Below are 14019 nucleotides of genomic sequence, written 5' to 3'. Positions count from 1 at the left end.
GCTATTGCCTGAGTCTCTAACTGTGCTCTACTCTTGTTTTCTGAATTTGACTTGACCAACCATCTAGGTATTTCCAGTCACCTACAAAACATAGCTACCTAAAATGTTCTCATACTCATTAAGTAAAAGTTCAACTAACTTTTTCCCTCTCACACCTTTTTCCTCTTTCTATTGTTCCTTGTCTCATTACCTACCTAATTGCCCAAGTTTAGAGACTGCTAAATTAATCCAAACTTCTTTGTTTCTCAGGTTCTCTATTACTGTCTGGTTTAAGTAGCCAGTATACAGTATATTGGGGGCGGGAGGAGAAGGGGACGAGAATGAGATGGCTGGATGGCATCACCGACTCGATGGACATGAGTTTGAGTGAACTCCGTGAGTTGGTGATGGACAGGGAGGCCTGGCGTGCTGCGATTCATGGGGTTGCAAAGAGTCGGACACGACTGAGCGACTGAACTGAACTGATACAGTATACCTGACCCATGCCTCATTTTTTAAAAAATCCTTATTGCCTATGTTCTAGTCCAGGCCTTGATTCTTATAGGAGGTTTCCAGCTGCTCATGCTACTTTGATTCTCATTTTCCCAATTTCCCTCTTCTCCATACCCGTTTTTCACAGTGTTGTTTAGTTAAAACTTGGTAGACCATCATCCTAATTTTTAGGTAATATCCATTCCCTCTGATCTTCATTTATTCAGCAAGTATTTTTTGAATACCTACTGTGTGCTGGACAGTATTGTAGGTGAAGATAGAGCAGAGGACAAAACAAACAAAAGTCTTTTCCTTTGTGGAGCTTAGTCCTCATGGGGCAGAAGCCAACAATAAAAAGTAAACTCTGTGGTTAGAAAGTGATAAGTATCCCAAAACGATGAACGCTGATGGGAACCAGGGGTAGAGGAATGAGTTCCAGTTTGGAATGGGAGAACTAGGGAAAGCCATTCTAAAAGTCACACTAGAGCAAAGATTTGAAGAAGTTGAATAGAGTGAGCTGTGTGTATATCTGGGGAATAACCTTCCAGACTGAAAGACTGATGAGTTCAGAGGCCCTGAATGCCAGAGCCTGCCAAACGTGTTCAACAAACAGCAGGAAGCTCTTGTCTCCAGAGAGGAGTGAGCAGAGGGAAGTAAGGAAGTGTATGTGTAGGACCTTGTAGACCATTTATCTGTAAGAATAAATCTTAATGAAGTGGAGTGGAAGAGATACAATCTACTTTATATTTTATTGATGTTGGATTGTAAAGGGCTGGGGTTGGAAGCAGGGAGACTGTTTAGGAGGATATTGCAGTAATCCAGGTGAGAGTTCAGAGTAGCTCAGACCAGGTTGTAGCAGTGAGGATGGTAAGAAGTGGTTGGATCCTGGATAAATTTTACAGATAGAACCCATTCTTTTGATATGGGAATGTATGTATATGTTTGGGAGAAAGCAGAGTGGAGAAGAAATGATGATTCTAAGGTTTTTAGCCTGAACAGTGTCAAGTATATATTGGATATACTAGCCTAGAAAGTATATCCTTAAAGGCTTGAGGTCCAGGATACATATAAATTTGGAAGTCATCAGTGTTTAGTAACACTGAGCCGTTCAACTGGATGAGTGGGCTTACACAAAGAACAGAGATCTGAGGACTGAGCCTTAGAATCCTCTGTTCCTTTTAAGAGATAAAGAATAGAAGAGATAGAGAGCCAGAGATCTGTCCTTAAGATAGGATGAAAGCCAAAAGAGTGTAGTGTTCTAAAATCCAACTGAATCAAGTATTTCAAAGACGGGAACATGATTGATTATTTCAGATCATTGCTAAGTCAGGTATAAGAGAGGGGAAAGATGATGTCTGTTGGCATTGACTACGCAACAAGGAGATTATTGACCTTGATGAATAATTCTGAGGGAATAGTGGTGGTGAAATTCTATTGGAGTAAGTTTTAGAGAGAAGGAGAAGAGCCGGGTATTGGAGAAAGTCAATTTAGACCCCTTTTCTGAAGAATTTTGCTGTTAAAACGTGCCAGAAAATAGGTTGGTGGTGATAAGTGTGATTAGAGAGAAAGTTTTTTTTTTTTTTAATGATAGGAGAAATAATAGCACATAATAATAGCACGTAATGCTCTCAGAAAGAGAGAATAATCGACAGAAAAAAAATTACTAAAGCAATAAGTATGAACAGGAAGAGCAGAGTAGTTTACATGCAGCAGAGTTTGGCTTAGAAAGGGGCTTGGTCAGCTTATCTCTTAGAGTAGTGAAGGAAAAGTATATGGGGACAGAAGCTGGAAAATGGATACATGTAGTGGTGCAAGCAAAGTTATAAACTGGGGGTGAGGATGAAAAAAGAATTATAAAAACAGGGAGCAGGGCTTTGCTGTTGTTTACCGAGTCCCTTGTTAGAAAGTGAGGGTAATGCTGGACCATGGAATTTAAGCCAGGTATGGAGGAAGGAGAGGAGAACATGAAAGACTGGGGGAAAGTGTAAAGGTAGTAGCGTCCGTGGCATGCTATGTTAATAAACTGTTTCCTGAGATCTGCTGTGTTCTTTGACCCCCACATCTTGAATGTAGTTTTCTGTCTTGATGACACCACCCTTGTGGCAGAAAGTGAAGAAGAACTAAAGAGCCTCGTGATGAAAGTTAAAGAGGAGAGTGAAAAAGTTGGCTTCAAGCTCAACATTCAGAAAACTAAGATCATGGCATCTGTCCCATCACTTCATGGCAAATAGATGGGGAAACAGTGGCTGACTTTATTTTTCTGGGCTCCAAAATCATTGCAGATGGTGATTGCAGCCATGAAATTAAAAGACACTTACTCCTTAAAAGGAAAGTTATGACCAACCTACATAGCATATTAAAAAGCAGAGCCATTACTTTGCCAACAAAGGTCTGTCTAGTCAAGGCTATGGTTTTTCCCATGGTCATGTATGGATGTGAGAGTTGGACTGTGAAGAAAGCTGAGCGCCGAAGAATTGATGCTTTTGAACTGTGGTGCTGGAGAAGACTCTTGAGAGTCCCTTGGACTGCAAGGAGATCCAACCAGTCCATTCTAGAGGAGATCAATCCTGGGTGTTCATTGGAAGGACTGATGTTGAAGCTGAAACTCCAATACTTTGGCCACCCGATGCGAAGAGCTGACTCATTGGAAAAGACTCTGATGCTGGGGAAGACTGAGAGCAGGAGGAGAAGGGGACGACAGAGGATGAGATGGTTGGATGGCATCACCGACTTGATGGACATGGGTTTGGGTGAACTCCGGGAGTTGGTGATGGACAGGGAGGCCTTTCATGCTGTGATTCATGGGGTCGCAAAGAGTCGGGCACGACTGAGCAACTGAACTGAACTGAAATACCCTTTCATACTGAATTTAGATGATATGTCTTTTATCTGCACTCTTACTTCCTTACTTCCTCTGCAGTGACTGCTGAGATAATAAATGCTGAAAATTGAAATTCTCCACTTTAGTTTGTTAGATGACTTCAAACTGGGAAGATTGTGAAGTTTTGCCTGCAGATTTTCCCACTTGGTAACCAGTTCTAGACTTGAACACAGGGATTTTCAGCTTTGTGTTCTGCTTCAGTTTGCTTATCTGATATTCACATGAACATGGTGAAGGTAGCACTCTGTTCTTCTTTCCTCCTTGGTACTTAGTTGGAATTCCCTTCTTTCTTTGCACTGATCTTGGATTGGTGTCTTTATGCTGCTGTGAATGGATGTTTAAGCATAAGACTTGTAGTATTCTTGTGAGTATGGTAAATCAGTGCCTTATAAGTTATTCTTTTGTTTTTGTTCAGCTAATTGTAGAAGACAAATGGTTATTTTACTAATTATAGGCTACAAATAACTATAAAATCTTTTTGTAAGGTTAAAGAAATTTTAAAGTCCAGCTTTTCATGTTATAGTTGAAGAAATGGAAGCATATACAGATTAAATGACTTGCATGCATCAGTTAGCAGAGCTCGGGGTAGCAGTGCATATCTCTTAGATCCCAGTTCAGTACTTATTCTACTACCATGACACCTTTCCTGATAGGATATGAGGTGAGGGCCTTGATTCTCAAACTGGAAAATACTAAATTTTATGATAGATGATACCCTCTAAAATTGTATAACCAAAATAATAGTTTAAATGTGATTAGAAATCATACCAGTATTGAAATGACTGTGTTTTTGCCATGACATTGTTAGTTTAAAAAAATGTGGTAGATATGTTTTTGCTATTATGGTTATATTCTGAATTTATTTTTTATAATTAAAATTGAACACATGAATCTTTGCTTTAAAAATCCAAATAAGTGAATATATAGAGAATTTACTCTAATTTGAATATTTAAAGACTAGTTCCTTATTTTGTTTTTTTGGTTTGTTTTTAATAAACTCTTTCAGAAAGATGAGGTCTATCTTAATCTGGTGCTGGACTACGTTCCGGAAACAGTCTACAGAGTTGCCAGACACTATAGTCGAGCCAAACAGACGCTCCCTGTGATCTATGTCAAGGTATGTAAAAATGGAGCAGTTTCCCATTTTAGAAGGTATTTATTATGAGCAGAGGAGAGTGCTGGGTATGTTTTAACTATATTATTGCATCATACTGAGGGGAGAAAGCTGCAAAGTAGGTATTTCTAGAGTTTCATTATATTTGTTTATAGTTTTAAAGTGTGAAGCCTTTACCTTTTAAACTTTCATGACCCAGGTTCTAAAAATACTTGTCATCTTTCTGACAAATGAAGTTTTTCACAAATAATTATGGATTTTAATATAGGTACCCATAGCACTTTTTTACTTAATTTCTTAAATCCCTTATTATGCAGAGCAAGCATATCATATAAAATTATAAAAATTTGGTTATAAATATTAATAAATTCAATGTTTTATTGCCATTTATAGATATAGCGTGTCTTTAAAAGCTGAAGTTTAAACTTTAGGTGATTTTAAATATGCATAGACTTTGTTGAGGTGTTATTTAATTCGGGGGACCAAATACCAATATTAATCTTGGTTATTTGCTGTAACTCATGTTGATAGTACTTATGCTTAGTCATGTCCGACTCTTTGTGACCCCATGGACTGTAGCCAGCCAGGCTGCTCTGTCCATGGAATTTTTCAGGCAAGAATACTAGAGTGGGTTGCCATTTCCTCCTCTAGAGGAACTTCCCATCCCAGGGATCAAACCTGTTTTTCCAGGGTCTCCTGCATTGGCAGGTGGATTCTTTTACCACTGAGCCACCTAGGAATCCTACAACCCATGTTAGTAGACTGGTAATTGATCTGGTTAATTGGCTTGTAATTGATCCAGCATAATTATGAAGTTGTTGCCAGGAGAAATATCAATATATATATATATAACTTATATGCCAAATAGATAATGCAGAATGCTGGGCTGGGTGAAGTACAAGCTGAAATCAAGATTTCAGGGAGAAATATCAATATCCTCAGATATGCAGATGACACCACCCTTATGGCAGAAAGTGAAGAAGAACTAAAGAGCCTCTTGACGAAAGTTAAAGAGGAGAGTGGAAAAGTTGGCTTAAAGCTCAACATTCAGAAAACTAAGATCATGGCATCTGGTCCCATCACTTCATGGCAAATAGATGGGGACACAGTGCGAACAGTGACAGACTTTATTTTGGGGGGCTCCAAAATCACTGCAGATGGTGAGTGCAGCCATGAAATTAAAAGACGCTTATTCCTTGGAAGAAAAGTTATGACCAACCTGGACAGCATATTAAAAGCAGAGCCATTACTTTGCAACAAAGATCTGTTTAGTCAAGGCTATGGTTTTTCCAGTGGTCATGTATGGATGTCAGAGTTGGACTGTGAAGAAAGCTGATCGCCGAAGAATTGATGCTTTTGAACTGTGGTGCTGGAGAAGACTCTTGAGAGTCCCTTGGACTGCAAGGAGATCCAACCAGTACATCCTAAAGGAGACCAGTCCTGGGTGTTGATTGGAAGGACTGATGTTGAGGCTGAAACTCCAATACTTTGGCCACCTGATGCGAAGAGCTGACTCATTGGAAAAGACCCTGATGCTGGGAAAGATTGAAGGAGAAGGGGATGACAAAGGATGAGATGGTTGGATGGCATCACTGACTCAATGAACATGAGTTTGAGTAAACTCTGGGAGTTGGTGATGGACAGGGAGGCCTGGCGTACTGCAGTCCATGTAGTCGCAGAGTCGGACACAACTGAGTGACTGAACTGAAGTATGAAGTTGTAGTAGATTATTAGAAACAGATTATTATTTGTTTAACTATGACATTGTGAAAATTAACTTGAAGTTTAAGTTTAAACCCTGGAGAAGGGAAAGCCTACCCACTCCAGTATTCTGGCCTGGAGAATTCTGTGGACTGTATAGTGACTTTCACTAAGTTTAAAAGTTCAGCTATCTTAAGTAGAATTTTTTGCATTTTATCTTTTATACAGATAACTCTAGAAAATAAAATGGCATTGACTGTAAATGTTTTGAATATCAAAAGTTTCACTTAATAGTTAGAATTTTAAGTTTTATAGTAATAAAATGGATTTTGCTGATGAGATTACTATAGTATTGTTAGTATGTTCCTCTGTCCTAAGTATTTCATGTAAATTGGTGATGAGACATATTTTTGTTGGAGTCAAACACTTCATTTATAGATGATACCTTATGTCAATGCTTTATCTTATCTTTAACTGTCTTTTTGTTGTTTTTCACCAAGACACTGGTATCTTTGATTTGAATCATTTCAAAAGTTCTTTTCATGGTATATAACTTTGGGTTAGAAGTCAGAAGGTGAGTAGTCAGAAAAATTTATAAGTGAACCACAACACTGACCTTGAAACAAATAGAAGGTTTAAGATACACTCACATTCTTTACACAAAGACCCCCTTTCACCAGTCAATAGTTTAATTCTTTCTTTCACACAGACCCAGTTTTTCGGTGTATCTTGTTTTGTAATAAAATTGAATTTTGGTTTTTTTGGACTGATGTCTGTTGTCATCTCGGATATGCTTTTAATTGGCATTTTGAAGTCTACTTAATTCTGAAGGATATTAACAGAAGAGTGGTGATGCTATTAATAGATTTACTGATGTCTTGAATAGATCATTGATTATAGATTTTCTCAGTTCACATGTGAATTTTCCCAGACCTCTGTATCAATAACCTCTGGGCCTGACAAAGGATGGTGAATTGGAAGAAACCAAAACAAAACAGAAGACTAGCTTGTGGTCTAATTGTTACTTAGTTGCCATACAATTTGGAATATCCCTCTGAGTTTTTAAATTTGTGCTTAAGAAAAAAAAAAAAAACAGTCTTGTGGTTAGTAAAATAAAAAATTATAAAAGCAAATTGTAAAATTTCCTTTTTTAAGTTGTTAGAAGATGCTATATATAAATGTTATAAATATAACATTGGTTAACTAAACTATAATTAGCTAGTTGATAGAGAAATGCCATGACGCTTGTTAAAGAAAGATTGAGTGCTAACAATCCCCAGCATTTATTTCACTTGTTCTTTTCTGGAAATCTGTTACTTTGTTTCCTGCTTAAGGATTCTGAGTTGTTTGGGATAGAAAGTAAATATTCAATTAATGTTTACTCTTTATTCCAGTTGTATATGTATCAGCTGTTCCGAAGTTTAGCCTATATCCATTCCTTTGGAATCTGCCATCGGGATATTAAACCGCAGAACCTCTTGTTGGATCCTGATACAGCTGTCTTGAAACTCTGTGACTTTGGAAGGTAAACTAGCTCCCTTTTCCTTCCTTCCCTAATCTTCAACCCCACCCTTCTATCCTATCTGTTCTTTCAGTTACCTTTTGTTACACTTAATTAGGGAGTGTCAACTAGTACAGTTTCTTGTGAGGATAGTTTTGGTAAATTCTCTCAGAATTATAAGTGTGTATATTCTTTCACCCAGCAATTTAACTCCTAGAAATTGTTCCCTTTATTATGTGTATATATTCCTTTTTCAGTAAGAACTAATTAAAAATATATATATTAGCCACTCCAGTACTCTTGCCTAGAAAATCACATGGACAGAGGAGCCTGGTGGGCTGCAGTCCATGGGGTCAGTACTAGTCAGACATGACTGAGCAACTTCACTTTCACTTTTCACTTTCACACATTGGAGAAGGAAATGGCAACCCACTCCAGTGTTCTTGCCTGGAGAATCCCAGGGACGGCAGAGCCTGGTCAGCTGCCATCTATGGGGTCACACAGAGTTGGACACGACTGAAGCGACTTAGCAGCAGCAGCAGCATACCTTACTGTGTATTGTGTTAACTGTGTATTGAGTTAGCCTCAATTTAGATATTAGGTAAAAGGCTTAGTAGCTGTGTTTTCTTCCTTTTCCTCCATAATTTAGTTTATTTCTCTCTTCTTTATTGCAGGTTACAGTTTTCTTCTCTCTTCTTAAATGCATTGCTTGGTAAAATATATAGTGTAATAAGTAAAATTTTAAAATACATATTTTAAATATACATGTATTTGTAAAAATATATAGTGTAATTAATCTTTTTCATCTTCATAGTATTGAGCATTTTGTGCCTCTCTGATCTGACTTTTCAACATGAAATCAAACCTATATCCACATGTAACTCAGGCAGTTAAACTTTCACTTCCTCTCTAGTGTAATTACCTAGAGTACTCTCTCTTCTTGTAATCCCTAAGACATCATATGTCTTGAATTCTCACCAGTTTTTTTCATCCTCACAAATTCTTGCTTTCCTTCTCAGCTGCTTATAGATACTGACCCACACCTGATAATATTGGTATTCCTTGTTCTTTGTAATGCTTTTTATATCAACCCACAGATCAAATTTTGGTTTTAATATAGTATATATTTTCCACAGGTTATCTCTTGGGAAAAAGTCTTAAAAAAAAGCACATCTGTTTTGTTATGAATTAGTTCTTAGTCTCACAAAAATGTCCTTTTAGATCATCTCCTTTTTATAGTTTTCTAATTTCAGACATCTCTCACAGGATCCAACTCATTTTGCAGGGCTCTTAACTGTTCCTTCGACTGTAAGAAATGGGTAAAGGATTTTAAATCAAAAACTCTTATTTGGTGCTTGAAACAAGCATCTGTAGGATCAAATGCCCAAATCAGATGAATTTTATTGTTATGGGATGTCTTTCCCCTGGTTGAGAGTGACTGACTGGTGTGGACTGTAAAAATACTTTTGAGATACCAAGTTAGTGGAGTTTCTGTTCTCACCATAGTCTCAGAACACTGTTGCTATGGGAGTTTTATTGGGACATAGAAATCACTTTGTTTTAATATGTTTGGGATAGGGATTTCACTTCTGTGGTAAGAATAGTTCACTTTTAATGGCTCTGATAATAGAGCTACTGTTTTGTTTTTAACATCTGGCTTGAGCAAGTAGAGTTTGGGATACACTTTGAAGACAGCTCCATCAAGTAGTGAAAAAAATCTGTAGGCTGTGGTATTTCTAATATTACCTTTATCTTATAGTGAATTTTCTGACAATGTAATCGGAATCTGTCTTGTTAATTTAAAAAATCCTTTATAAGGTAGAAACTTGTATCAGTTATACTATGAAAGTGTCTTAATTTTCATACAGCCTAAAACAGGGATTAGTATTTATCAATTTATGAAATGGTTGCTGTATGTAGATAAACTGTCTCCCACATTCAAAACTTGTGATGAAGAAAGATCAGGTTATGGTCAGCGTTATCAGTGAACAGAAATAAATGGAAGAAAAGAAAGTCCAAACTGAAACCTTTGTGACTACTTTCATCTGCCTCTACTCTGATTTTCTTGTACCTTTACCTAAAAAGATTTTTTTTTAATCTTTTTTGTTACTTTATGTTTTACTGTTACTTTTGATTTTGCTGTTTGTATTTATTTGCTGTATTTATCTTCCCTATTATTGTATGTAAAAATGATTAGCTTTGAGACATTTGAAAAGAAACTAATTTTAATTTAATATTTAAAATACATGCCACAAAGTATTTGGTAAGGAAAGTTGAATTAGAGAATATGTGATTTGTTAATAATTTACAACAGTGGAATTAGAGTTCATAGGCTGTGAATTATCTCTGCCCTACAGGAAAGGACCTATCTTTTTTATTGGATAGCAGGTGTTAAGACAGCTAATAAATTGACTAAATGGTGGCAAAAATAAAGTAGGTTGGGTCTGCAAGCCATGGGATACTCACTCTGAATCAGAAGTCAAATTTTAATAGAGTGGCCAATTTCTTACCCATTTAAAAAACATATTGGGTAAGCAGTATTCTTTCTTATAATCAATTACAGTGCTTTTTGGTGAGGGGAGGTACCTCTTATATTTCTGCCCTTCCTTCCTTGTATTTTAGAGTGAAATTCAGGAGAAAGTAGCAGAAGAAATTAAACATTTATCATTTTTTAATTTTTTTAAAAAACTTTTTCTTCAGGTGACAATTGACAAATGCATTCTTTAAAAGTTACTATTCTTTTTTCAGAGTGATATGTTAAAATTATGTTTCTTTTGTTAGAGACAGTTATGGCTCATATTTTCTTTTTTTATATATTGCATGATTGGAATTATGGGACTCTTAGATTAAATATTGTATTGCAAATGATAGCAGTTAAGGTTCTTTTATGATTTAGATTTGATTTAAAGAATTTCTGCTTTTGATTTTTTTTTTATTAGTGCAAAGCAGCTGGTCCGTGGAGAACCCAATGTTTCGTATATCTGTTCTCGGTACTATAGGGCACCAGAGTTGATCTTTGGAGCCACTGATTATACCTCTAGTATAGGTAAGTACTGTATATGAATATAATAACTTGTAACTATGCATTATATCTTGTTTTTATTAATTTATTAGTACTAATCTATACTTAAATATAAAGATAAATATGCCCTGAAATATGTTTCTTCTTAAAGATTTATATATAAAAATGTATAGAATTTAAAATATATTTACTATTCTACTTTTAGGTTTCTTAGATGATGAGAGAATAATAAAGCTACTCCTCTGTGATTGTATGATTTCTTTAAGATTTACAGTTATTTTAAACTTAAAATTTTAAATAAAATCTAAGTATACCTTTTCTTCACTTAAAAAATTCCCCTTAAATAGTTCTCTCTGAGCTTGATCACCAGTAGGAGAATTTTCATCCATTAAGTTTAAGATTAAAATGATAGGATTACGGTATTACTGACACTCATACTGTGCTGACTCAATTGATTATTTAAAGTCAGCTTTTAAAAATTTGCTAATTTTTTCATTAGTAGTTTGAATAAATTCACTGATTCTATAGCAGCTGTCAGAAAAGGTCTTTAAGGATAGAAGGCATTGAATAGAGACAGTTTGCTTCATTCTTTGCTGACCACCTCTTCTACCTCCTTTTAGCCGACTAGTAGGAGTGAACATACAGAGTGTGAATAGTTGGATGTGACTAGGAGGCTAAGAAAGGTACAATCTTAGGCGTGCAGGTAGTTTATTTTAATGTTATATGTTGTTTTTGAAGAGAATTCCTTAGTCCAAAAACAAACAAAAGCATACAAAGACCAAACAAAAAATAAAATAAAAACCCCACAATAACAGAAAGTCAAGGAAAAATCAGAACTTGGACAATTTGTCTTTTATACAACTTAAAATTCTCTAACATAAACAAAGACCTCTACGCAGAAATACATATTACTAATACTACCTTTTTTTTTTTGCCAAAGGGCAAAATGCCAAGGAACATTTTGATTTGTGCCAAGAGGCCAGCAGTTTTACCCACTATTTCTTTTGCACCATCAGTGCAAATGTCAACACAGTGAAAAAGACATATAACATCTGAGTATTCTTATGAAAATAACTTTGCCTTCAGGACCTCTGAAAAGGTCCAGGAGGCTCGGGGCTCTGCAGATCATACTTTGAGATCTGCTGCACTGGATAGAGAGTATAAGAGAGAGAGTGTGTGTTTATAATGCTCAGAGTTTCATCATGGCTATGTTATATGGCCTATTCTGTTCAGGAACAAATGAGAAATAGTCAAAGGGATATTTTAGTTAGAGCAGAACTGAATTTGAATTCCAGGTTTATTACTACTTAGCTAGACTGTAAAAGATTAGTTACAGTTTTGCTTACCTTTCTGAGTGGCCATGAGGATTAAATAAAATGTTAGTGAAAGTACTGTAGAAAAAGTGGTATTCTTTTTGTGGTATTTGTTAACTTGACTATTCACAAAGAGCAAATTTCAGCCCTTTATCTTTGGACAGTCTTTGGATTTTCTAAGATGCTTTATGTTTTATTCACATATATGAAATTAATCACCTGCATACCAGGAATGAGATTCATTCTGGGGTGAGTTTTGCCAGCCTCACCTAAAATAAATGTGGTTTGCTTCTTTCTAAAAAGTCATGACAATATCATCTGACATATTAGGGCATGTTTATATAAACCTTTGACCCTCTTAAGAGTTTATTACTTCTGTAAATGTCCATGTGCTTTGCAGTTCTTTGGGAATCTTCTCACAAAAGAAGGGCCAGTGTAGTATGTTTTCTCTTTTAGGAATCCGTTTTTTGGATGTTATGAGTACCTGCTTTCCAAAGAGTCGCTGGGCAAAATCAACTTGAATTTCTTAAATGAATTTTGTGTCATAATTTGTCTAGACCAGTGAAAAGTAGTTATTGGAGCAAGGATTTCCTTTTTTTTTTTAATATTGGAGGATAGCTGATTTACAATATTGTGTTTCCAATTCTTCGTGATAGTGCATCTTACTGCATTAAACCAATTAAATTATTTGTTGTTGCGCATGCCATTAGTCATTTTTCTCCTTCCCTACTGATAGATGGAAAGCCCAGAGACGATTTATGTTTATTTCCCTAAAGCCATTGTTTGTTGGTTCATACAAAACCCAGGAATCCAGAAAATCAGGGTTTTTTTTGGCAGGAAGTCTTAAGTAGTGGACTCTAAATAAAGTGCCCATAAAATGTATCTTTCCATTTGGTAATACTTTTAAGAGATAAAGGGGATGCTCTTGATTATTATCACAGGAAGTCATCTAGACCAGGACTGACTGTTGTGGGTAAGCCAGGATATATGCTTTATTTTTTCCTTTTGTAAATTTACTTGTAAATCATTAAAATTTATTTAAGTTTTCTGTCAGGATTGAGGTTTCTTGTTTGACTCAAAAGTGAACTATATTTTATAATTTGTAGAAAACAATGTATTCTTCTGTCTTTGCATTTTAAAATATTCATATATTTAAGCACATTTTCTGTCAGTTATATTACAAGACAAAAGTTAGCCATTTAAAATATTAAAATTTTCTTTTTCTGAAATTTGCATTTGGCTCACTCTCCTGTGTATAGGAGATTGAACCCTTCTTGCTACTCTCTATAAGCACCTGCTAATATCACTTTGACTTATTTTTAAGTATAATGAGTAAATAATCATGCTCTATGCTTTCATACTATAATCTCTGCCTTGGTTGTTGAAGACTTGAACATCGCATACTGGATAATTAATGTAGATATTAGATATAATAAAGATATTACCCTTTATTAGAATATTCTTATTGCCCTGTTTCCTGTTTAGTAAGTTTAACACAGTTTTTAAATCTATTAAGGATTATTTGATGACTTTTCCCCTCTGTTTTGGGTTACACAATCTTTTCCTTATGGTATTTATTCTGATAAAAGTAAAATTAGAAAATGTATCAAACAGTTTTTAACACAACATAAGCTGCAATGTGTAATATTAATAAGCTCTTATTTTCTTTTCTCTTCAGATGTATGGTCTGCAGGCTGTGTGTTGGCTGAGCTGTTGCTAGGACAGCCAATATTTCCAGGAGACAGTGGTGTGGATCAATTGGTGGAAATAATCAAGGTGAGAAACTGTGTCTGTTTTCTGTTTTTGTTCACCATGTGCTCTGCTCATAATACTCTGCTGAGCACGTAGGAGATGCTTGTATTTAGTCAGTATTTAAATATTTATAAAATGAAAATATGAGTATGTATGACTAGACCACTAGACAGAAGCAGAATTTTTACGTATGGGTTTAATATAATTTTATTTATTAGGTCTATCAAAGCCTTTGTTAACAACATCATAGCAAAGTATTATTAT

General features: G+C 35.6%; 1 protein-coding gene across 3 annotated transcripts in view; it reads left to right on the top strand.

Annotated features, from left to right (window-relative positions):
* Positions 1-14019, top strand: part of GSK3B (glycogen synthase kinase 3 beta) — a 215221-nt gene that overhangs the window by 130796 nt on the left and 70406 nt on the right. For all 3 annotated transcript variants that reach the window (XM_055434913.2, XM_055434834.2, XM_055434986.2), the window contains exons 4-7: positions 4359-4469; positions 7562-7692; positions 10608-10714; positions 13682-13779. In XM_055434913.2, the coding sequence (XP_055290888.1) occupies positions 4359-4469; positions 7562-7692; positions 10608-10714; positions 13682-13779 (447 nt within the window). The remainder of the gene's footprint in view (positions 1-4358; positions 4470-7561; positions 7693-10607; positions 10715-13681; positions 13780-14019) is intronic.

The sequence above is a fragment of the Moschus berezovskii genome, chromosome 1, assembly GCF_049115385.1.
Source record: "Moschus berezovskii isolate FMDL1 chromosome 1, NW_MosBer_1.0, whole genome shotgun sequence".
NCBI classification, from domain to species: Eukaryota; Metazoa; Chordata; class Mammalia; order Artiodactyla; family Moschidae; genus Moschus; species Moschus berezovskii.
This window is presented reverse-complemented; position numbering and strand designations above follow the sequence as displayed.